We start from the raw sequence: 25,537 nt of genomic DNA on the forward strand, positions 1-25,537 counted from the left end.
ATCCACCTTTCAATACTCCGTGGTAAGTTGAACTAAAAAGTAGTTACAACCTGTTTATTGGGACCGGTTTCAACACATTTCAAGTGTCATCAGCCAATTAGCGAAGATCTTAAAACAACTAATATATTGAACACAGGCAAAAAATTAACATTGTATCATATCGTAGTAATTCGGTTAATGTTCAAAACACAATAATCACAGTCAAGAGAGTAAACAGAACATCACTATCTTGCGCCGAAAACAAATATAGTTGAAGTTCATAAGCAGATCAAGTATGCACTTATGTAAAGTCGTTGCTAGGCAGGTCTTGTAGGCATTTGTTTCTCCGGCCGAAGAGTAAAAGGTGACGTGAATGAAGTCTTAGGAAAACAGTGTAGGATTTAATTTCGTCAAATTCAAAGTGGATATATAGGTTTTAAAATAATTTAAAACGTTAAAAAAGAATAATGCCAAATAAAAATATATTAAAAAATAGGAAGAAATAATGAAAGAAATACGAGGTTCAACTCGAAACAACTTGCCGTAGTAATTGATAAAGAAATGATAAATAGAGAAAGGGGGTGGGGACGTTTATTAGAGGGTGGTGATGGTGGTGGTGGTTATTGTTATTAGAGGAAATACAATTGGGCAACAATCCTTTATATAACACTAATTCGAGGAAAAAGAGGAAGAGAACAGACACTTCGAAAAATGAAGATATCGGTTAAAGGAAGACAAGGGCCACGAAGGGCGTGAAAATGAAAGACTCCCTAGCCCTCGCAAACCTAATAGCGTCGGGATTGGAAAGGAACAAGAGTTGACCAATGGAGGTCGGACAGGATAGATGAAAGTGAGGAGCTTGGCACAAGTAAGTGGAAGCAATGCCAGGACTCAGCTAAGGGCCCCGTGGTCGCCTACCCACGCTCCGAAGTTCAAAGCCCCTGGGGGATGGAGGGTGGGAAGGAAAGAAAAATGGAAGGGATCCGATACTTCGAAAAATGAAGATATCAGCCAAAGGAAGACATGGGCCACGGAGGGCGTGAAAATGAAAGACTCCCTAGCCCTCGGAAACCTAAAAGCGTCGGGGTCGGAAAGGAACAAGAGTTGACCAAGGGAGGTCGGACAGGATAGATGAAAGTGAGGTGCCTGGCACAAGTAAGTGGAAGTAATGCCAGCACTCAGCTAAGGGCCTCGTGGTCGCCAACCCACGCTCCGAAGTTCAGAGCCCCTTGGAGGGGGGGGGGGGGGGGGGAGAGGGGAACTAAGGAGGATCAAGGGGGGTGTTGCGGAATGGGGAATGATATTTCTGAGAAACCCAATGCCCTTTTCGATTTTCTCATCTTTTTAAATAACCTGAAGTCAACATATAAGGAATCAATCTTTCACAATTTACACAATACCCTCTCATGCCACTTCCCCCTTACGCAACACCCCCTTGATCCTCCTTAGTTCCCCCCCCTTCCTCCAAGGGGCTCTGAACTTCGGAGCGTGGGTTGGCGACCACAGGGCCCTTAGCTGAGTGCTGGCATTACTTCCACTTACTTGTGCCAGGCACCTCACTTTCATCTATCCTGTCCGACCTCCCTTGGTCAACTCTTGTTCCTTTCCGACCCCGACGCTTTTAGGTTTCCGAGGGCTAGGGAGTCTTTCATTTTCACGCCCTTCGTGGCCCATGTCTTCCTTTGGCTGATATCTTCATTTTTCGAAGTATCGGATCCCTTCCATTTTTCTTTCCTTCCCACCCTCCATCCCCCAGGGGCTTTGAACTTCGGAGCGTGGGTAGGCAACCACGGGGCCCTTAGCTGAGTCCTGGCATTGCTTCCACTTACTTGTGCCAAGCTCCTCACTTTCATCTATCCTGTCCGACCTCCATTGGTCAACTCTTGTTCCTTTCCAATCCCGACGCTATTAGGTTTGCGAGGGCTAGGGAGTCTTTCATTTTCACGCCCTTCGTGGCCCTTGTCTTCCTTTAACCGATATCTTCATTTTTCGAAGTGTCGGTTCTCTTCCTCTTTTCCCTCTAATTAGTGTTATATAAAGGATTGTTGCCCAATTGTATTTCCTCTAATAACAATAACCACCACCACCAGCACCATCACCACCCTCTAATAAACGTCCCCACCCCCTTTCTCTATTTATCATTTCTTTATCAATTACTACGGCAAGTTGTTTCGAGTTGAACCTCGTATTTCTTTCATTATTTCTTCCTTTTTTAAAAATATATTTTTATTTGGCTTTATTCTTTTTTAACGTTTTAAATTATTTTAAAACCTATATATCCACTTTGAATTTGACGAAATTAAATCCTACACTGTTTTCCTAAGACTTCATTCACGTCACCTTTTACTCTTTGGCCGGAGAAACAAATGCCTACAAGACCTGCCTAGCAACGACTTTACATAAGTGCATACTTGACTATAGGGGAGATAGAAGAGTTTATTCAGATTGTCAAGTTTACATTAAATAATGGCTTCTTTACTTTTAACAACATCATATACCAACAGAAGGGGCTTCCTATGGGGTCACCGGCCTCGGGAATCCTCGCTGATATTTACATAGATTTCCTCGAATACACTCACATTATAGGTAAAATTAATGGGATCAAACATTGGACTCGGTATGTGGATGATACTTTTATTATCCTGGATTCTCACATTACTGACAGCAACACCGTTCTTGAATTACTTAATAACCTGGATCCACACATAAAGTTTAGGATAGAATCTGAGAACAACAATTCCCTTAATTATCTCGATTTAACTATTACTCGCAATCAGAGTAAAACCATTTCTTTTAATATTTACAGGAAGCCCACTCACACAGTAAACACATTCCATCAAACTTCTCTACACCCAGGGACACAGAAGAAGACAGCTTACAATAGTATGATTTTCAGAGCTCTTAATGTTCCTTTATCCCGTAAGAATTTTAGAAAGGAAATCAACACCATTTATGCAATAGCCGAAGGTAATGGTTTCAGTAAAGCTTTCGTGAATAAAATTCTCAATAAATTTAGAAATAAACCCAAGACCACCTTAGAAAAACAATCTTCCCATAAAGAGAAGTTCACCACATTTACCTTTAATAATAATAATAATAATAATAATAATAATAATAATAATAATAATAATAATAATAATAATAATATATATCCTATTTCAAACATCTTTAAAAAGCACAAGTTAAAAGTAGCTTTCAAGACCGTTCACACCAATACAAAAATGTTTTTTTAATTCTCATACTGTCAACAGCAAAAAAATTTCTAACTCTGGAATATACAAATAAAATGCCAATCATGTCCTTCAACGTATATTGGACAAACAGGCCGCAGTTTCAATGTAAGATACTCCAAACATCTTAATGCCCTAAAGTATAATCGCTACTCAGCCATGAGCGAACATTGTAGAGAGAAAAATCATAAATACACAACAATTGATCAAGATTTAAAGATCCTGCATTACGAACAGAAAGGTCCCTTACTTAATATACTAGAGAATATATATATATATATAGATATCGACCAATATAACAATCCCGTCTATAACTTAAATGAAATCAACGAAAAGAAAAATATTTTATTGGAAACCTTTGTCCCGCTCATCTGCGAACAGTTCATTAATAAAAAAAGAGTTTCACTACCAACATTCTAGAACAAGACCCGCCCTTCCATCAACACCCTCCTTCCGTGAATCACAACGTCCCTCCCTCCTTGCCCCTCCCCCTCCATTACCCATCCCAACCACATCGACACAAATACACAGTAAGCCACACACAGGCTTAGTTGTCAACGTGACTTGAGACCGACAAGGTCATCTCCATTCGAGACGACAACTTTTAGTTACAAGTAAGTCATATGAGTTTTCTTTTCGTACATCATTTTAAACTTGTTCTTCATCCACTCATATATTCCTTTTTTCTCATTACAGATGTTTACACGTTTTATTCGTAGTATTGACGGTCTCACTACACTCCTCAGCATAGTGTTTTATTTAACAGTCAGCAAGATCTATTAGACGAAAGGACTTTGCACCTCAATGTATTTTTAACTCGCTAATCATGATCACTGTCACTTCACATCATTACGTTTTTTTAATTTGTTTGTATTGAACCCTTTAGGTCCTTATTGAGGGATACCTACCTTCCTTACCTATCAGCAAAGTTCATGAGATCTGTCTCTTGGGTCGTTTCGGGTTCTTCGTCACTTGCTGAGGTAAAGGTAGGGTTCATTAATTCTAATCTACCTACTGTAATGAAAGGTCTGTTTAAAAGATTCCTATTTATTCAGGAAATTCTGAAGCAATCTGTCATTGGTATCATAGAAGTCAACTGTATCCACTGGACACCACAATCATTTTTACATAATGGTCAGAACACTGGTGTGAGACTTTAACGTAATTGCCTGATGGGCATTCTTACTAGAAACCATTGTCTCAATTATTAATCATTTAAGAAAGGAAAGTCTGGAAATCCTTAAATTCGGCTTCCATGTGAGACCACATGTACCATCATAGTGATTCGTTATGGTCCAGCCCTCGTAACACGAACTCTGGACTCTGAGTATAATTAAGGCCGTCCAATCGGTGTGTGCCACATAGTGGTTCTACGGCATGGACCCTTAATTGAATCGATGTGACCTGCGTCTATGTCATGGACCGACATCTAATCTTCTAAGTTACTTTAAAGTCATTGTGGATGATGACCGCAAGGAAATGATGCTACGATGGCATATGGCCCTAATCTAAGTCACTGAGGTTGATGACCCCCTGACCATCCAAGTTTCTAGGCTGAAGGCTAAACACAATTAAGTTACATCGGTTGATGACCAAAGTTTCCACTTTACTATCCCCAGCACATTCACTGCTCAATCAATCAAAGTTCAATAATTACAACAATAGCAATGCTCACAAACTTTGTGGCAGTAAAATCCATTTCCTTCGGATATGTCCCTTTAATCTTTACTTTATTTTTAATATTCCCCAGACAACAAATTAAAATTTCCAGAATGCATCTCCAAGTTATTCGCTTGATTAAAGTTATTTCAAAATGCGGTTCACTGAATTTAATAATTTAATAAATTTAAATGATTTATCGAAATGTTAAAGAACAGTAAATTTTATCTCCGCGGACTCTGGTTTCCTCACAAATTTCTACGCAGCTGTGATGTAAAATTCAATATTGCGATGTTTATCTGGCTGGAAAAGAATTTGTTACATCATTCATGTCCAGCTATATATCTCATCTCGTGATATCATGCTTAAAAATCTAATCTAGTCCTAACCGTTATTAACACTTGGATATCCTAATAATCTACGCACAAACCAAACAACTCGCCATATAATTACGATGTCATATCTCGTCATTACCATTATGAATTTTACACACCCCTCACAGACAAACCGATCAATCACGACCATCGCTCTATATTTTGGACAACCCTGAAATTGGGTTACTCTGTTCCTTATACTCAAAGTTCATGGTTTCAAATGTTCATTCCGTCCCCAATTACAGTGTTTCACAATACTTAGATCATTACCGGCCATGAATTTTCAACTAAATCCAGCATTTTAACGTTTTCCTGGCCGAGAATACAGTACAATCTCGACTCCACTCCTATTCCCGTTATTATCCCCGCTGTCCGCTTAGGTCTCTCACCCCATGCTCGCTTGGCAGTTACATAAACCACCCGGTTCGTTCTACCTGACTGACTTCTCAAAATGTTCCCTTTAAACTCTGCCGACATAATTAAACAAATACGATATTCTAACCAACAAAATGCACAGATTATGCTTCAAGATGCCCACACTAATTATACGCGTCGCCAATTGATACCGCTATAGATTTCTATGAATTTCTTTCCATTCCCAACATTATAAATATTCCTCGGGCTATCATATCCCGGCTTCAATGACAGGACTCTAACCTGATTCACAAAACTAACCTCTGTTTCCCAGCTCCACAATTATCATCGACCAAGAACTGGAATAAAATCCCCACTAGAAATCCCAACATCTAATATCGCACAATGCATTAATCATGAATAACTTCGCATAAATGATATCGTATTTAATAACTTGATTTTTACGAGAAATGACTGAAACATTCTACTAGATCTTTTATTGTCAGTCAGACACAGTTTAAAATGGGCATTAAAAAAAAAAAAGAACGTTTCTCTCCGTGACCAAATTCATCCCCTAGGTTCTCACCCGACAGCGCGCTTCCACTCGATTGAAAATGAGTAACCATGGATTATTATTATTAACGTCAAATTGCAGACAGAAGAATTTTACGTCGAATGAACATCTTACATTGACATCACAAAATACAGGCAGTACACTCACACGGATGACGATCTACATTGGACGTGATATCACTTCGGAACCCTATTCAATAACTTTTTACAACATTATATGGCACTCGCAAGACTTCAAAATTTTATCCAAGTGGAAAATAAAACAAATGACTCTTTTAGTCGTACTCTCACACTTACAAAACTTAGTAGGGGTGACCACTGCGTCGTATATCCCCATGCAAAATACACCTTTAGAAATCACGAGATGAGATATAAGAGGCAGTAAGATGGGAAGTCACCTACCTCATGTCTTCATGCCAGTATTCGTCTTAGGGCTCACCTGCGACCCTGGCATTTTATTTAGCCATTTTTACATTCATGGCTTTACAATTTATAATTATTTCTTCAGGTTTCCTGGAATAAAGCATAAAAAAAAAGAAAATACCCTTCACTTGTTTGCTTGTACGCACACGATGGATTATAATTACTCCCGCACACGAATTACTTAATCACATTAGAATATTTCAGTACTTTGACCGTCCTATCTGATACACTTATTTCTCTCAAGAAAACTATCTCCCCATGGAGTCAAGACTTAGCCACACTGGCTAAAATCTGCAGTCGAACTCAGTCTACTTTCGTTGGTTTGATTTCGCAGAGCAGCTCAACAATTTTCGTCCGCTTTGTATCACAAATGCCGGAGAAGGAGGCTTCGTCATGGCGTCCCTTCATATTTATAGCAGTTACCCCCTCTCTTCGGATCTCTCCCTTTGCCGCCAAGAAAATTTCTCTAAATCTTCTGACTTACCTAAACTGTAATTTCAAGAGTTTTGAAAGTGACTACATGCTTGCTACATTTCTGATGGTAGTGTTCATGGACATTTAAAAATTTTACGGGTTCGATTTGTGAGATGATTGACCTCCTTTGATAGGCACTATATTTTTTTGACTTGGCGTGGTCACGCCGTGTACACGCGCTTTGAAATAGTTCATAAAAATTACTTGAGATTCTTCCGCCGTCGACACGTGTGGTTGACGTCACGTACCCCAGAGCGTGGGACCGAAGGTAATCACCCCCTCGTCACGTGTCAAATCCATGCTATCAAGAATCCAACTTTTAATTTAATTGTTATATAATGCATAATGTTCTTAGGGCACAAAGGTCATGGGTTCAGTATATTATGTAATCATTGTTTTACTACTGAAGATGGCCTTGAGATTAGGCTGAAACATGTATAGACTTTGCTTCATCTAACAGATGACTTGAATTGTATTGATAGGAGGATTTTATAAATATTTTCTTTTGTAAGTGCATACTTGATCTGCTTACGAACTTCAACTATATTTGTTTTCGGCGCAAGATAGTGATGTTCTGTTTACTCTCTTGACTGTGATTATTGTGTTTTGATCATTAACTGAATTGCTACGATATGATACAATGTTAATTTTTTGCCTGTGTTCAATATATTAGTTGTTTTAAGATCTTCGCTAATTGGCTGATGATGACACTTGAAATGTGTTGAAACCGGTCCCAATAAACAGGTTGTAACTACTTTTTAGTTCAACTTACAACGGAGTATTGAAAGGTGGATCCTTCCCTATAATATTGTACATCTTCTTATTTCTCTATTCAATACGGAACAATCATGAAGTTTTTAACTTTAAATTGAAGAACGTATTCGTTGCTAAACCCGTACTAGCGCAGAAGTCCAGCAAACACTTCCCATTCCCATTAGCTTCCATATCTTCCCCGCATTTACCAATCACCCTTTCATATCCTTCAGTTCTATTTCACCGAGCTCGATAGCTGCAGTCGCTTAAGTGCGGCCAGTATCCAGTATTCGGGAGATAGTAGGTTCGAACCCCACTGTCGGCAGCCCTGAAAATGGTTTTCCGTGGTTTCCCATTTTCATGCCAGGCAAATGCTGGGGCTGTACCTTAATTAAGGCCACGGCCGCTTCCTTCCCAGTCCTAGCCCTTTCCTGTCCCATCGTCGCCATAAGACCTATCTGTGTCGGTGCGACGTAAAGCAACTAGCAAAGCAGTTCTATTTCCAACTCTCGCATTGAAATCGTGCATTAGCACTATTTTATCCTTGCTGTTGAACCTGACTACGATGTCACTCAATGCTTCATAAAACTTGTCAACTTCATCCTCATCTGCACCCTCACATGGTGAATTCACGGAGACAATTCTAGTCCTAATTCCTCCAACTGACAAATCTACCCACATCATTTGCTCTTTTACATGCCTAACAGAAACAATGTCGCATGCAACGGTACTCCTTTAAAGTTAAAAATTTCATTGTTCTGTATTGAAGAATATTACAGTTGAAATTGAAATAATTGATAAAGAGATTCAACCTATTCAATACAAAAGAATAAGAAATGTAGTGAATTACATTCTTATTTAATAATAAGTAGAAGTGGTACCGGTTTTGACACTGTCCAGGTCATCATCAGCCAATTAAAACATGAAAAACAATGCATAGGAAAAGGAGATAAAAGATCAAGTACACTCCGGATCAGTAGAAGAGGCGATATAAAAATGAACGGGGGTAGACACTGTAAAATTCAGAAGAAGTAAAATGTAAGTCACTTAAAAGAAAACAGTGCGTAATTTTCTGAGTGGCAGTATGGCATACGCCGTGTTAGGCGAGGTCTTATATTGTTTATGAATAGCGGGGAACGGTTAAATGAGCTAGCTTTTTAAACGCTGTCAGGCACAAAGTCATATCATAACTGAACACATACGAAGATCCACAATCGTGCAGGAGTTGAAGATGAGTAGATCTATTGAAGTAACTTGCCAGCTCCCGGTGATCAGCGCGATATATTTAACATCAGGCACTGTGGTTTCAAACGCCAAAGTAAAATGGAGAATAGCTTGATGATCCAGTAATTTTCTTCGGTTGCGGGAAAGTAAGTATATAGATGATCAGTTCTACCCCATAACCTGCCCTTTTCTTTCTAACACCCATCAAGTACACTTTATAATCTCGTATCTCTTCCTTGTTATCTCACGTTATCCGAATATCACTTACTCCTAGCACATCCAGATGCATCCTCTTTGCTGACTCAGCCAGTTCTACTTTCTTTCTTCCATAAGCCCCATTAATATTGATAGCTCCCCATCGAATTCCATTTTGTTCGCTAAGTTGTTTCTCAGGAATCCCTCGCCTGTCAAATAGGAGTGGGACTCCGTTACTCCCATAGGTCGGAGGCTTGCTTAAGATGTTCTGAGTTTGGTAAATTCATGAAGCAGGATGCTACACTACTTACACATAGTCCAAGTGAGGATCTCTCCTCTAACGGGTTATGGACCATCGGTGGATTGTATAGTCCTAGCCTCTAAGTACAAAGAGGGCCATGACTCCGAATATGTCCGAGATGCTCACGAACTAGGACGTGACTACAGTAACCCACACCATGAACCATAACAAATAGCATAGTACTTGTTCTCATTATATCTTCATTCGTGATTCGATCTATCTGTCTCACCTTTTCATGTATAACAGACAGCATAATACTTGAAAATTGTTCTGATATACAGTGTACAATGTAGTAGTAGTAGTAGTTGTTGTTTAAGTCATCAGTCCATAGGCTGGTTTGATGCAGCCATCCATGCCACCCTATCATGTGCTAACCTTTTCATTTCGATGTAACTATTGCATCCTATATCTGCTTGTCATATTCATACTTTGGTCTACCCCTACCATTCTTACCGCCTACACTTCCTTTAAAAAACCAACTGCACAAGTCCTGGGTGTCTTAAGATATGTCCTATCATTCTATCTCATCTTCTCGTCAAATTTAGCCAAATCGACCTCTTCTCACCAATTCGTTTCATTACGTCTTCATTCATGATTCGATATATCCATCTCACCTTCAGCATTCTTCTGTAACATCACATTTCAAAAGCTTCCGTTCTCTTTCTTTCAGAGCTAGTTATCATCCAGGTTTCACTTCCATACAATGCCACGCTCCAGATAAAAGTCGTCAGAAACATTTTTCTAATTCTTATATCAATGTTTGAAGTGAGCAAATTTCTTTTCTTAAGAAAGCTCTTCCTTGCTTGTGCTAGTCTGCATTTTATGCCCTCTTTACTTCTGCCATCGCTAGTTATTTTACTACCCAAGTAACAGTATTCATCTACTTCCTTTAAGACTTCATTTCCTAATCTAATATTTCCTGCATCACCTGCATTCGTTCGACTGCACTCCATTACTTTCGTTTTGGACTTATTTATTTTCATGTTGTACTTCTTACCCAAGACTTCGTCTATACCATTCAGTAACTTCTCAAGATCTTCTGCAGTCTCAGATAAGATAACAATCTCATCAGCAAACCTCAAGGTCTTGATTTCCTCTCCTTGGATTGTGATTCCCCTTTCCAAATTCCTCTTTAATTTCCTTTACTGCCTGTTCTATGTAAACATTGAAAAGGAGGGGGAGCACAAACTGCAGCCTTGCCTCACTCCTTTGTGGACTGCTGCTTCTTTTTCAAAGCCCTCAATTCTTATCAGTGCAGACTGATTTTTATACAGATTGTAGATAATTCTTCATCCTCGGTATCTGATCCCTATCATCTTCAGAATCATGAATAGCTTGGTCCAATCAGCATTATCGAATGCCTTTTCTACATCAACGAATGCCATGTACGTGGGCTTGTCCTTCTTAATTCGATCCTCTAAGATCAGGCATAAAGTCAGGAATGCTTCACGTGTTTCTACATTTCTTCCGAAGCCAAATTGTTCTTCCAACTCAGCTTCAACTTGTCTTTCCATTCTTCTGTAAATAATAAGTGTTAAAATTTTGCAGGCATGAGTTACTAAACTAATAGTGCGATAGTTTTCACACTTGTCAGCACCGGCTTTCTTGCGAATAGCTATAACAACATTCTTATTACGTGTAATAAATATCATTTTTGATCCGTATTGATGATATTTGATTAGAATAATAACAGTAAGTTATTTATTAAATTGACCACCTAATCAATACTGTTGTATCAACGAATATTGAATTTTCACGACCGCATTGTAATCGAAACAGACTTTCAACGTATTAGGTCGTGTTACGTACATGTAGTACGTGTTGAAGAGATGTTAAGGACAGACCAAAAATGGCCAGCCGGACACCAGTGGGATCCGAACCCACAACCTCCCGATTTCGCGTCGGTTGCTCTACCAATTGAGCTATGGTGGCCTAGGCCATCTTTGTTCTGTTTGTAAGGATCTGAGCTACAGGTCTGGCACTGCTGCTAGCACGCTGTAGAGTGCGTTTAAGTCGCCCGTTGTGGGGCATGTCAAGGAATATTGAATTTTCACGACCGCATTGTAATCGAAACAGACTTTCAACGCATTAGGTTGTGTTGCGTACATGTAGTACATGTTGAAGAGATGTTAAGTACAGAACAAAAATGGCCAGCCGGACACCAGTGGGATCCGAACCCACAACCTCCCGATTTCGCGTCGGTTGAAAGTCTGTTTCGATTGCAATGCGGTCGTGAATGTTACAAGTGAAATATGTAATGCGAGTGGAATGTGGTTTTTTTTTTGAAGTCTTTGTTTGTAAAATACAATATGATGTTTTATTTTTATTGACCTAACCTGTACTGTATAATGTTGTAACATAGGCATTTGTAAATAGTAGAATTCTCTTCCTGGAAAGATCCAGAAAGTTACATAACTTTGTACAAGGTGTGTTACTTTGTTGGTATGTGTTCTAGAAAATGTGTTCTGTCTATTCTGGAAAAATACGACTTTCGCGATCATGCGTATTCTAGAATGTTAGTCAAAGTTCGCGATGGAAAGTAAGGTTGTGATTGGTGAGTCTAGGTGGCGATAGGGAACACATGCACGCTGATTGGCTGCCTCCAAGGCCAGTAAGTCCTATATATAGTGAGCGAGGCAGTGTTCGAATTAATTCGGTATCCTGAATTCTGTCGGTCTCGGTTTATCTGTCTGCGAGCAGCCTATCCGGTTGACGTCCCCCGGTTTCCGGGATGACACACTCCTCGGGTAAGCATTCTTGAATTCCTTTCCTGCTAAAATTTCCGTAATATTCCGATTTGCTTTTCATACAGGAGTCTGCCCCAACCTCGCCTAGATTCACCAAATTAGTTACTTATGATGCCTTAGTTTTTCAGCTGGACTTACCTGTTCGTTTCCGTGGCATTCCCATTTCTTGTTTCACTAAAATATGTATATTGTAGTTTAACATTATTTCCCTTGGGGGTTGCTTCTGGTAGTTCTGTATCACTTGAGGTACGCTAGATTTTGGATAACCTGTAAATTGCATTGTAGTACTGCATTGGTAACTGGATGTACAGTTGATTTGAAATTTGAATTTACACTGCTACGAATAACCTATGTATATCACTGAACTTATAGCTCATAACTTGGAATGTATTTGTAAAATTATCTTGTAAATAATATTTTTTAAAACTAAGGATCATGGTGATTCATTTCGGAATCCGCTATCTAAGCCATGTCCATGCCTTTGGTAGGTTCCCAGCCCTTTGAACTTGAGTCTAGGGAATGTCGAAGGAGCAGCCATTATCGGCTTTGCTCGTGACTGCTCGAGAAACCTCGGCGTTTAGCACCTCCTACCTATCATGGCGATTTCGCGCCACGTGTGGAGCAGGAGAAGAAGCTTTGTTTTGCTGTCAGGCATTGTCGAGCGCGTGGAGCCGCTCCCACGTTTTAAAGTATGAATTTCTTTCATTCTTGAGCAATAGTACAAATAAAATCTGTCCCTCCAGACGCCGTACATGTTTGTATAACTTTAAAGCCTAGAGTTTTAAGTATGGTACTTAACTATATTTTTAAAGCGTTTTCAAGTCCCTAAAAAATAATCAGGCGGCAAGATTGAACAAGGAACGTTACCGGTACGTGTTTAAAATTGATAAAGTAAATAATGATTTTTGCTTCTTTCTATTACAATAGTTGAATGTTAATACTGATAGTAATACTAATAAAACTCAATAAGGATTTCACTTTGTTCGAATCCTTGGCTGTGACCGTCATTTCAGAAGGTCCCGGATTTGTTTTCCATCCGGATCGAAGATTTTAATCACGCCTAATTACTTCTGGCTCATAGACTGGGTGTTAGTGTTTGTTCCACCACTTTTCTCTTAATATTCCGACAACACACTGAGCCTCCCTGTCACAGACGGCAGCCCGTCGGCCTCTCACCGCTGGAAAACGTGGTTCAAATCCCGGTCACCCCATGAGGGATTTGTGCTGGACAAAGCAGAGGCAGGACAGGTTTTTCTCCGGGTACTTACGCTTTTTTCCTGTCATCTTTCATTCCAGCAACACTCTCCATTCTCATTTCATAGTATCTATAAGTCATTAATAAATCACCTTGGGAGTGGCGATCCCATCGTACTAATAGCCTAAATATGCTTAATTCATTTCATCCTTGATCCGGTCAAGGAAAACAGAAGGTAGCTTTTTAAATTCAGACAACACACACTGCACTCCCAACCACCACAGAAACTGCAATAGTGATTACTAGACTTCGGATATTTAGGTGTTAAAAGGTCATTTTAGCTGCCTAAAAGACTGTCAAGTAGTTTCTAAAATACTTTTAGGCAGCTTCAATTGTACGTATTTTGATAGGCATTAAGTTAATTAAAATACCATACTTATTTTGCTAAATTGATAATCACTACTGATCTGCATTTAGAGCAGTCATCCAGGTGGCAGATTCCCTACCTGTTGCTTTCCTAGCCTTTTCTTAAAGGATTGCAAAGAAATTGGAAATTTATTGAACATCTCCCTTGGTAAGTAATTCCAATCCCTAACTCCCCTTCCTATAAACAAATTTTTGCCCCAATTTGTCCTCTTGAATTCCAACTTTATCTTCATATTGTGATCTTCCCTACTTTTAAAGACAAGACACCACTCAAACTTATTCGTCTATTGATGTCCTCCCACGCCATCTCTCCCCTGACAGCTCGGGACATACCATTTAGTCGAGCAGCTCGTCCGTCTCCTTTCTCCCAAGTCTTCCCAGCTCAAATTTTGCAACATTCTTGCAACGCTACTCTTTTGTTGGAAATTGCCCAGAACAGATCGAGCTGTTTTTCTTTGGATTCTTGCCAGTTCTTGAATCAAGTAATCCTGTCGAGAGTCCCATACACTGGAACCATACTCTAGTTGCAGCCTTAACAGAGACTTCGTGGGCTGAATGGTCAGCGTAATGGCCTTCGGTTCAGAGGGCCCTGGGTTCGATTCCCGGCCGGGCTGGGGATTTTAACATTCACTGGTTAATTTCAATGGCCCAGGGACTGGGTGTTTGTGCTGTCCCCAACATCCCTGCAAATCACACATAACACTATCCTCCGCCATAACAACACGCAGTCACCTACACATGGCAGATGCCGCCCACGCACATCGGAGGGTCTGCCTTTCATGGGCTGCACTCGGCTAGAAATAGCAAACAGGAAATTAAAAAAAACATAGACTTATATGCCCTCTCCTTTTACATCCTTACAACAACCCCTAAATACCTTCATAACCAAGTGGAGAGATGGGTACCCTTTAGTTACAATCATATTTATGTGATTACCCTAATGAAGATCTTTCCTTAATTTAAGACCTAGGTATTTACAATGATCCCCAATGGGAACTTTCATCCCAACAACCCAGTAATTGAAAATGAGGACTTTTCCTATTTTTGAAAGTCACAACCTGGCTTTTAACCCCGTTTATCATCATACCATTGCCTACTGTCCATCTCACAACATTATCGAGGTCATTTTGCAGTTGCCCACAATCTTGTAACTTATTTATTACTCTGTACAGAATAACATCACCTGCAAAAAGCCTCATCTTTGATTCCACTTCTTTACACATATCATATAAGAAACCGTAAAAGTCTAATAATACTGCCTTGAGGAATTCCTCTCTTAATTATTACAGAGACAGATAAAGCTCCGTCTACTGTAATTCTCTGAGTCCTATTTTCTAGAAACAGAGCCACCCATTCAGTCACTCTTTTCTCAAGTCCAATTGCACTCATTTTTGCCAGTAGTCTCCCATGATCCACCCTATCAAATGCCCACCATAGGTCAATCGTGATACAGTCCAACTGGCCTCCTGAATCCAGGATATCTGCTATATTTTGCTGGAATCCTACAAGCTGAGCTTCAGTGGAACAACCTTTCCTAAACCCAAACTGCCTTCTATCAAACCAGTTATTAATTTTTCAAACATGTCTTTTATAATTAGAAACATTGCTTTCCCAACGTTTACATGCAATGCATGTCAAACTGAATGGACTGTAATTTTTAGCTTTATGTCTATCACCCTTTCCTTCATACACAGGGGCTACTATAGCGACTCTCCATTCATTTGGTATAGCTCCTAAATGCAAACAATAATCAAATAAGTACTTCAGACATGGTACTATATCCAACCCATTGTCTTTAGCATATCCCCTGAAACCTTATGAATTCTAGCTGCTTTTCTAGTTTTCAACTTTTGTATCTTACTGTAAATGTCATTCTTGTCCTAGGTAAATTTTAACACTTCTTTAGTATCACTTACCTCCTCTGTCTGCACATTATCCTTGGAACCAACAATCTTTACATACTGCTGACAGAATACTTCTGCCTTTTGAAGATCCTCGCATACACACTCTCCTTGTTCATTAATGATTCCTGGAACCTGTTTCTGCCTTAAAGTACCTATACATACTCTTCCATTCTTCACTAAAATTGTATGGCTGTCAATTATGCTGACTTCTTTGCTAGATTCAATTTCCTAGTAAGTTCCTTCAATTTCTCCTTACTTCCAGAGCCATTTCTAACTCAATCTCTTTCCAACTTGCATCTCCTTCCTAGTCTCTTTACTTCTTTGTTATACCGTAATATAGTGGATCTTTACCATTCCTTACCACTTTTAAAGGTACAAACCTATTTTCACATTCCTCAACAATTGCTTTAAACCCATCCCAGAGTCTGTTTACATTTTTATTTACCGTTTCCCACCAATCATAGTTACTTATTAAAAACTCCCTCATGCCTGTTTTATCAGCCATATGGTACTGCTTAATAGTCCTAATTTTTATATCTTCCTTTCTTACACATTTATTTTTAACTAGCTGACCCGACAAATGTTGTTCTGTCAAAAATAAATTACAATGGAAGGAACTCGAATTCAGTCTGTACTGCACGCAAAAATCAGAATAATGCAAATGATTACGTTATCAACATCGAATGAGTTAATTTTCTACTGCTACCAAAAGTTAATAACAAACTACTGGAAAAATGTATTTTCATTACCTGCAATATGAATATCTTGATTGTGAATAAGGAAATGCTGAAATAGGTCACAGCATATCACTACCTAGAAATTACCCTGATAGACTAACATAGATGTGAACTGTTCAGCAGGTCTATATTTTTTGGATATTTGTAAGGAAATATATGGAATCTGTTCTTGTTCCTGAAACTAATGAGTACAATGGATCTGGTGGTGGAATCAATGGCACTAATTTCATTTTGCCATTTGCGCAACACAATCCAGCGGCTTCATTTTTGTATTTCATTGCCTTACAATATTGGCACACTGAGTTCATAGATACAATAGCAACGCACTGGTAGGCACTGTAGTCAATCGAAACATCGTAACTGAAAGCAGCTCGATTCAAAGTTGCAAGATTATTAGCTGAACGACGCGCTGCACGGGTTTGTAATATCCCAATCCTTTCAGTTTCATTTCACTCTTCACGTTGTTGTGCAGTTCGATTAAACTGAAAATTAGCTTGGCTTGTAGTATGTGGAGTTCTTCGACCAAAGTTGCTTCGCCCGCGTCTTAATAGGCGGCATGAGTCTTGAAATGAGTATACTGTACATAGAAACACACACAAAATAAACCACTCAACCGAAGAAATAGATGAACTTGTTTGTTGAGAATCAAATATTTAAAAACAATCAGGATAGACAAAGGTCTCCAACTATAACAAAACACAACACTGCATGCGACTATCTGGAGAGCGTATGTTTGGGAGATCCGTACCAGCAGTCGAGCCAGCCAGCGGATAATGTAGTGGATCTTTACCATTCCTTACTACCTTTAAAGGTACAAACCTATTTTTACATTCCTCAACAATTGTTTTATATATATTAAATTGGCACCGTTGGCGACGGGGGCCGGGCTCGCTACTGCGGGCACCGCTGACGACGGGCTGCGCTAACGTTAGCCTTGCTCGCAGATGGATTTCAGTTGTACTATAAGGTAGGGGAAATTGGGCAGAGTTAAAAGGTCACTTCTAGAAAGCTTTCTTGCATAATTTAAAGAGTATTAATACCCCGCGTAGGTATATAAGGACATCACACTCTCCTCAGCTTCATTATGTCTGCATTAACACCACCTTTGAGCTGGTTCGTTCAAAGTGCCGAGTTGGCGGAGCTGCCGATTGACTGATGTGAAAATGGGAAACTACGGAAAACCATCTTCACGGCTGCTGACAGTGGGGTTCAAACCCACTATCTCCCGGATGCGAGCTCACAGCTGCGCGCTCCTAACCGCATGGCCAACTTGCCCGTTAATAAGTTAATTGATATAGGCTACTACTATACTACTTATTTGTGTGATTTTTTAAATTCCTACAACACCCTAACAGGATGAAAATTGCTGGTTATTACTGCAAACAGAATAACGCACAAGAATTAAACAATTCTTAACTGCAGTTAATAACTCGTTACGGGGAAATAAACAACTTTATTCACCTCTTTGCTGCAAACGTCACAGGAGCAACTCCTGTAACCACTTTTTAATTAAAGACGAGTTGTAACCTGACACTTTCAGCATAATTCATACACTGAACAAACGGAAACACCAAAATATTCTCACAGAATGAAATGCAGTTCTTTTCCCCAGAAGTCAACGGATACTGTGTCATCATCTGCCTTGTGACAAACTACGGGAGTGTTCACTGCAGGAGGTTCTTAAGGCATTTCGGAGAGAGTGGTTTATAGCTTCCCGATTTTAAAATTTTCGTAAAGACTGAACATAAACCAGCAAATATTTTATTTTCTCGAAATATACTGAAAGGCATTTTTAACCGATTTAGGGATAAAAATAAGAATTATATAGGTTTTAACGTCAATTCAGACATTTTTAAGCACAATAGGAGTACAGTTTCTAACTTAATAAATACATGAAACGTGTATATACAACTTCATTTTTAGTCATTTCTTCAAGAACAAAATACGTCTTTCCCTAAAATCTGAGGGCTGGTGATTACATCCCTCCACAGAGTTGGCGCCATGAAGCGAGACATGTCACACCCCCGAATCCACATATATGGGAAAAGCAGTAAGAGGAGAAGAAGAATATTTTTTGTTTTATATATTTTATTTTAAATTTTTCATCAAATAATATATAAACATAAATTTCTTCATTTTCACAAAAAACAGGAAATTTATAACTAATCAGTAGCTAACAAACAATTTAACCACCTAAAACAAAAAATCAAGGACAACTTACATAAAGGCAATACTACTGTACAGTAATTGTGGGTAAAACTGAAGACAGCATTTTTTCAGAGATGATAAATTCAATATTGTCAAGAAAGACCGCACTAATACCATCCAAAAGAATCTCAAATAAATACTCAAAAATCCTCAGTTCTTGTTAAATGAACAGCAGACACTGCAATTGATTAACATGAACCCCAAAATACCAACTGCAAGAGCACTCCTTAAAATACACAATATAAACAGGGCCAATGACTTTTGATGTGACGCCTCTTTAAACAACAAGCATCATCCTCATCATCAAAATAAACATACCGGACTTGTGTCTAGGAGCAGCCATAATCGGCTTTAATAGACTTCTGCAGTGTTTTGGGGGTCCACTTCATGAAATAGTGAATTAGTTATGTGAATTAACTGCTTTATTGCACATTGCAGTGAACTTTTTATGCTTGCACAATGGACAATTTCGTATGTAGTGAGTGTAATAAATTTTTCAATTATAGGAAAACTTTAAATCATCACGTAAGAACAAAGCACACTAACAAAAATCCTAAATTTTCGTGCGATTTGTGTAGTTTTACCTCTCACACAAAATACAATTTAGAACGACATAAAAATTCACAACATAAGACTGCGAAGTGTGAACAACCTCAAGTAAAATGTCCGCTTTGTGTAGAAGAATGTGCTACAAAATCCGATATGGTGGCACATTTTATTAATTTTCATGAGATTCGTATCGCAAAGGAAAGTTTAAAATTTGCGAATGAAGAGGATTTCCTTAAGTGGAAACGTGAAAAAGAAAATTAGCAAGTGTGTGAATTTGTTGTATGTCGCTCCAAGTACGAATGTAAAGATGGTTCCTCTAAAATGAAATACAGGTGCCACAGGGATGGGACCTTTAACTCAAGGGGTAATCATGAGCGTCACCAGAAAGTACTTGGAAGCAACAAGATAAGTGGTCATTGTCCAGCAAATACTGATGTTACTTTTCAGTCTGGAGAAGTGCATGTTTCATTTTGTGCAACTCATGTAGGCCACCAAGAAGAGTTAGGTCGCATGAGATTATCGCTGTCGGAAAGAAATGACTTAGCGAGGAAGATTGCGATGAAAATTCCTTTCGATAGAATCCTTGATGAGGTTAGAGATTCTATTGGTGAAACTGACATTGAACGCATTCATTTTCTGACCAGAAAAGATCTATTTAACATTGAGCAAGAGTACAATTTAAAATCTGAAGCTGTGCGGCATGAGAATGATTGTACGAGTGTCGAAGCATGGATTCGTGAAATGGACGAACGTGGAGGAATAGTACGCTTTTACAAGGGTCAAGACATGTCTTCTATGCTGTACCCTCAATTAAAACCAGAGGACTTCGTTCTAATTATAATGCATGAGGCGCAGCAAGAAACGTTACTACGATACGGCGACAAGTTCACTTGTATTGACAGCACACATGGTTTAAATAAGTACGAATTTGAACTAACTACCCTCCTAGTCGTAGATGGCAAGTTCCAAGGATTTCCATGCGCGTTCATGCTATCAAATAGGACGGATGCATTTGTGATGGAAGTGTTTTACAGAGTTATTAAAGAGGCTCTGCAAGTGACACTACAGCCAAAAGTGTTCATGTCAGACATGGCAGAAACATTTTACAGTGCCTGGCTATGCGTAATGATGCCTGCCAAATTCCGCCTGTTCTGTTCGTGGCATGTTGACCGTGCTTGGAGGAAAAACCTTTCTAAAGTTAAAGGCCGAGAGAAACAAGTGGAGGTGTACAAGGAGCTCAGAGTATTGTTGGAGGAAAGAGACGAGGCTGCTTTTTCGAGAATGCTCTATCAAGAAATAAATAAATTAAAAAGTGACCCTGACACAAGAGATTTTGGTATTTATTTCGAGGCCAATTATGAACACTCTGCAAGTAGCTGGGCTTATTGTAAACGTCTCAATGCCGGCCTCAACACTAACATGCATCTAGAGCGCATGCATGGAGTAATTAAACACATATACATGGAGGGTAAGAAGCCTAAGAGACTGGACATCGCAATCCATATCCTCATGCGATTTGTGAGAGATAAACTTTATGACCGCCTTATTTACATGAATAAAGGCAAACACAAATAAACTCTCACAAATAAGACTAAGGCATGCCAATTCATTATCGTTACAACCAGGAGAAATTATTTGCAGTGAGGATGTATGGACTGTTCCATCCACGAAGAAAAGTGAACTGTACGAGGTCAGAAGAACGGGTGAAATGAATTGCGGCTGTGACCTGAAGTGTACAGAGTGCAATACCTGCATTCATTCATACGTTTGTACATGCCACGACTCTTCCATTAAATTTAATATGTGCAAACATATACACCTAGCGGCTAAATATATTGGTGGTGCTAATGAACACTATTTAGAATCAGATACAAATTTAGTCATTCAGGAAGCACCTTCAAACGAAGAAAAGGACATTATTCTGAAGGAATTGCATAATCCCATGAAAAGAAGGCTAAGTGAGGACATAGAAGAGCACAAGGCCAAGCTTCGAGAAAAATTTGAAAGCATTCTCGCAACAATAGAATCACCAAAACATGTAGATATAATTGAGAAACAGCTCCAACCAATAATCCCAACTATACATGCCCATAGCACAAAAGCGATGATCAGCACACCACCTTCTACTTCAAGGGGGATAAAGTGTGAAACACAGTGACGATTATTTTCCACAAAAAAAGTCCCATAAGAAAACTTCTTCTTCCTTGTCAAGGCCTACTGGCCTACAGGCAATTGCTGCAAATTTGTTACTCCACTAAGAAAAATGTGTTATAGGCCCTACTTCAGTACAATTGTTGGCTGCACCTGAGCAGTACTGGTGGAGATGTTCCATTTTTTCTTCTTCTTCTTCTACTTCTCTCTCCCTCTTGTGTGGACTCCCTCTTTTTCTTGATCCCAAAGCGCCCTTCATGCTGCTGCTGGGAAGATTCTGTGTTGGCACAGAATTGGGTTTTAGCCTAAAAAAAGTTTATTGAAACAAAGTTAATATTCATATTAATTATACACATTGCTTTTTGAATAAGCCCATGCTATAGTACTATGAAATGCAAAACTGGTAGGCTATAATAATACAGCATATAAATTACAAGAATATGATGAACTGTTATGAAATACCAATCAATTTCATAGTAGTTGTGTAACAGCCCAAGATGTATTATTATTATATTATTATTTCTTGTGGTCCATGATGTGGGTTACTGCAGTCACCGCCTAGTTCGAGAACCACAGGCAACGGCTGAGTTGCCTATAACATGGTCCTCAGACTCGAGATACCCTAACATATTCCAAGTCATGGCCTGCTTTGTGCTCAGGTGGCTAGGACCCGTCAGGGGAGAGGTCGTCACTAGGACTATAAGTAAGGTAGCATCCTGCTTCACAGAATTGACCTACCTTGGAACATTTCAAGTAAGCCTCGGACCTATGGAAGTAACGGAGTCCAGGATACAGGCATACAATAGAGAAAGAATGGGTGGCATACAGTGACGCAGCAGTAAAAGCAGGAAGGAAATGCCTAGGAACAACCCTCTCTAAAGGTAGTGAAAAGCAAAATATTGTCGGAATGACAGAGTGAAGGCAGTTTTCAGCGTTCAATTACCACGGGCCAAGTCCTCAGTGTATCTGTGCTCCATGCGGTGGAGCTTGTCATAGGTATCGCACACTTATCTGTCCTCAGAGAAAATAATTGCTGACATGTTTCTGCTGCAACTAATATTTACTCCCCGTTGTGAGTAGTGAAATGTTGTTTGGTGCCTTTATTATATAATAATAATAATAATAAATTGCAAGATACTATGCTGTAATGTGCAAAATATTCATGTTCAAATTATGCTCATGTTTTTCTAGTGTAACTTAAAGGATTTATGAACTGTAATTTAATCTTATGACCATTGACTGCAATAAAATACTAAGTTATTATTATTATTATTATTATTTAACTCACAGAGGCTTGCAGACTGAACGCTGAAGGGCTTAACTGCCTGTAGCTATGTATGTATGTAATATTCATTTTCTCTATTTCAAGCAATAAAGGGAAGTTAAGTTTTATACACAAGAACTATTTAACTTCATAAAGCATAAAATTACAGGCCAGTCAGTTTGACATGCATTGCATGTACGCTTTGGGAAAGCATTCTTTCTGAATATATTAGACATGTTTGCAAAATTAATAACTGGTTTCATAGAAGGCAGTTTGAGTTTAGGAAATGTTATTCTACTGAAGCTCAACTTGTAGGATTCCAACAAGATATAGCAGATATCCTGGATTCAGGAGGTCAAATGGACTTTATTGCGATTGACCTATGTAAAGCATTTGATAGGGTAGATCATGGGAGACTACTGGAAAAAATGAGTGCAATTGGACTAGAAAAAAAGAGTGACTGAATGGGTGGCTTTTGTTACAAGCCCAAGTCAAGGCTTGGAGTGGAGGCCTCGCCCACACATGCTAGAGAGGCATTCTTGGTTCCTCCACCTGGGTGATACGGTGGTCCAGGTGAAGTGGGGCTGGTGACTGAGGTGAAGGCTCACTGCGGGGCGCTGGAACCAACACATCACTTTGCTCTACGTAGCCTGGCCCGAACTCAGTCATGATAATGCCAAGTGGAGACCACGTGAGTAGGCCTACTGAAGGGGGAACAAACCTGGCTAGGTTCGGGCCAGGGGCGGACCGCTGGATGGACGACTGAGGGGCGTGGTCTCTGCTACGGAGAGCCTAAGTTGTGGGAGGACAATGTATGGCTGTATGGCTCACCACGGATGGTAAGAACGACGCTCAGGACCCTAGAAGGGCCAAAAAAACCTATGATTGATTGAAATATGTTTGCTTAAAAAGAGCCAATTTCAAAAATTTCGATATCAAGGGAAGCCATGGAAGCTCCAATAGAGCATATCCAGAAGCAAGCCCAAGATGAAGAAATGGAGACAGAAGTCCCAATTGGACAGGCTGTCGCTGACTCAAAACAAGAAATGGCAACAGAAGCTCCAGTAGAGCAGACTGCTACTACAAGCAAAGCAGAACGTCCATAGAAACAGAACTGAAGATTTCTGCCTCGAAAATCAACAGATTTCATATCGACAGACCACCTCGCAACAGTGCATATTACAAGGAAAGGAAGGGAGCGAGGAAGGAGGCCAAAATAGCGACTGGAACTTGGACAGAGAAGAAGCCAAGGAACAGGGATCGGCGAGAGGCTATCCCTCCGACAATGCCCAAAAGGCTGAGGCCAGGGGATAGTATGCCATCAAGTTCGGCTACAAAACCGCCCGCCAAAAACCAGAAAGAAGAGACGGTCATGTCCTTTTCGGAAAGACTAACTTCAATCAAGGTAGCAATAATACCTTAAACCTCTCCAGATGGGAAACTGAAGGAGGATGACGTGAAGAAACTTACATTTGCTCTGATAGCGCAAATGAAACCGCTGTCAGATGGATGCCTTTCAGGCTTCCTCGAATCTCCGAGGCTGGAAAGTGGAGCAGTGGTACTGATCTGTGTAAATCCAGAAACTAAAAGCTGGCTGGAACAGAGATATGGAAAGCAAAAAGAAAATCTTGGAGACCGTTCTGTGAGAAAGTGGAAGCACACAATGAAACAGCAAGGCTCCAGAAGATTCTGAAATCAACCCATATAAATCACATGTCTTGAAGAACATCTGAAAATGAACTATAGGAATAAGAACATTTTCATTTTAACGGACAGCCAAGCGGCCATTAAGGCACTAGAGGCAGTCCGGATAATATCCAGAATTGTCTGGTATTGCCACTCATTTCTTCTGAAGCTCTCAAAGTACAACATTGTCAAAATAACATGAGTACCAGGCATAAATGTATAGAAGGAAATGAAAAGGCAGATAAACTGGCCAGGAAAGTGGCAGAAACACATTTTGTAGGCCCGGAACCTGTATGCGGGATTTCCTATGGACAAGCCCGACACTACACAGGAAAATGGGTACAAAAGAGACAAATGGAGAACTGGAAAATTACTCCAGGATGCAGGCTTGCAAAGGAACTGAAAAAGGATTAAACAAGAAGCATACTAAAGAGTTGTTGAAACTCAACAGAGGAAATATAAGATGGGTAGTAGACCTGTTGACAGGATACTGCCATCTGAAAAAAAAAAAAAAAAAAAACCTACATAGAATTGGAGTAATAAGAGACAACATATGTAGGAAATACAATGAAGCAGAGGAATCAGCTGAACACATACTTTTCGAATGTGAGGCGTTGGGTAGAATCAGACTCTCTACTCTAGGACTACCAGGTGAAGTGAGAGGACAAATCCAAGAAGACCCAATAAGAACAACCTGCTGCTTTGTGAAGGGAGCAGGTATATCTAGGTGGGAATGAAGGAAAAACATGGTAGCAAAAGATCTTAGAGGTCGACACTAATTAGGAACTAATATTTAGAGGCCCCATGAAGAAAACAAGAATGGGTGGCTATATTTCTAGAAAATAGAACTCAGAGAATTAGAGTAGGCAAAGCTTTTTCTGACCCTGTAAAAATCAAGAGGGGAATTCCTCAGGGCAGTATTATTGGACCTTTATATTTTCTTATATATATAAATGATATGTGTAAAGAAGTGGAATCAAAGATAAGGCTGTTTGCTGATGATGTTATTCTGTACAGAGTAATCAATAAGTTACAAGATTGTGAGCAACTGCAAAATGACCTCGATAATGTTGTAAGATGGACAGTAGGCAATGGTACGATGATAAACGGGGTTAAAAGTCAGGCTATCAG

General features: G+C 39.5%; 1 protein-coding gene and 1 non-coding gene across 4 annotated transcripts in view; one reads left to right on the top strand and one right to left on the bottom strand.

Moving 5' to 3' along the window:
- Positions 1 to 25,537, top strand: part of LOC136879065 (UV-stimulated scaffold protein A) — a 334,211-nt gene that overhangs the window by 193,784 nt on the left and 114,890 nt on the right. Inside the window, exon 11 of one of the 3 annotated variants that reach the window (XM_067152814.2) lies at positions 3,906 to 4,036. The exons of the other annotated variants lie outside the window; for them this stretch is intronic. Coding sequence (XP_067008915.2) covers positions 3,906 to 3,992 — 87 coding nt within the window. The 3' untranslated portion in view covers positions 3,993 to 4,036. Of the gene's footprint in view, positions 1 to 3,905; positions 4,037 to 25,537 lie in introns of those variants that run through there. 3 annotated transcript variants of the gene reach the window in all.
- On the bottom strand, positions 11,395 to 11,471 carry TRNAS-CGA (transfer RNA serine (anticodon CGA)). The gene has a single exon. It is a non-coding gene; the product is annotated as a tRNA-Ser (tRNA).

Source organism: Anabrus simplex, chromosome 8 (assembly GCF_040414725.1).
Source record: "Anabrus simplex isolate iqAnaSimp1 chromosome 8, ASM4041472v1, whole genome shotgun sequence".
Lineage (NCBI taxonomy): Eukaryota > Metazoa > Arthropoda > Insecta > Orthoptera > Tettigoniidae > Anabrus > Anabrus simplex.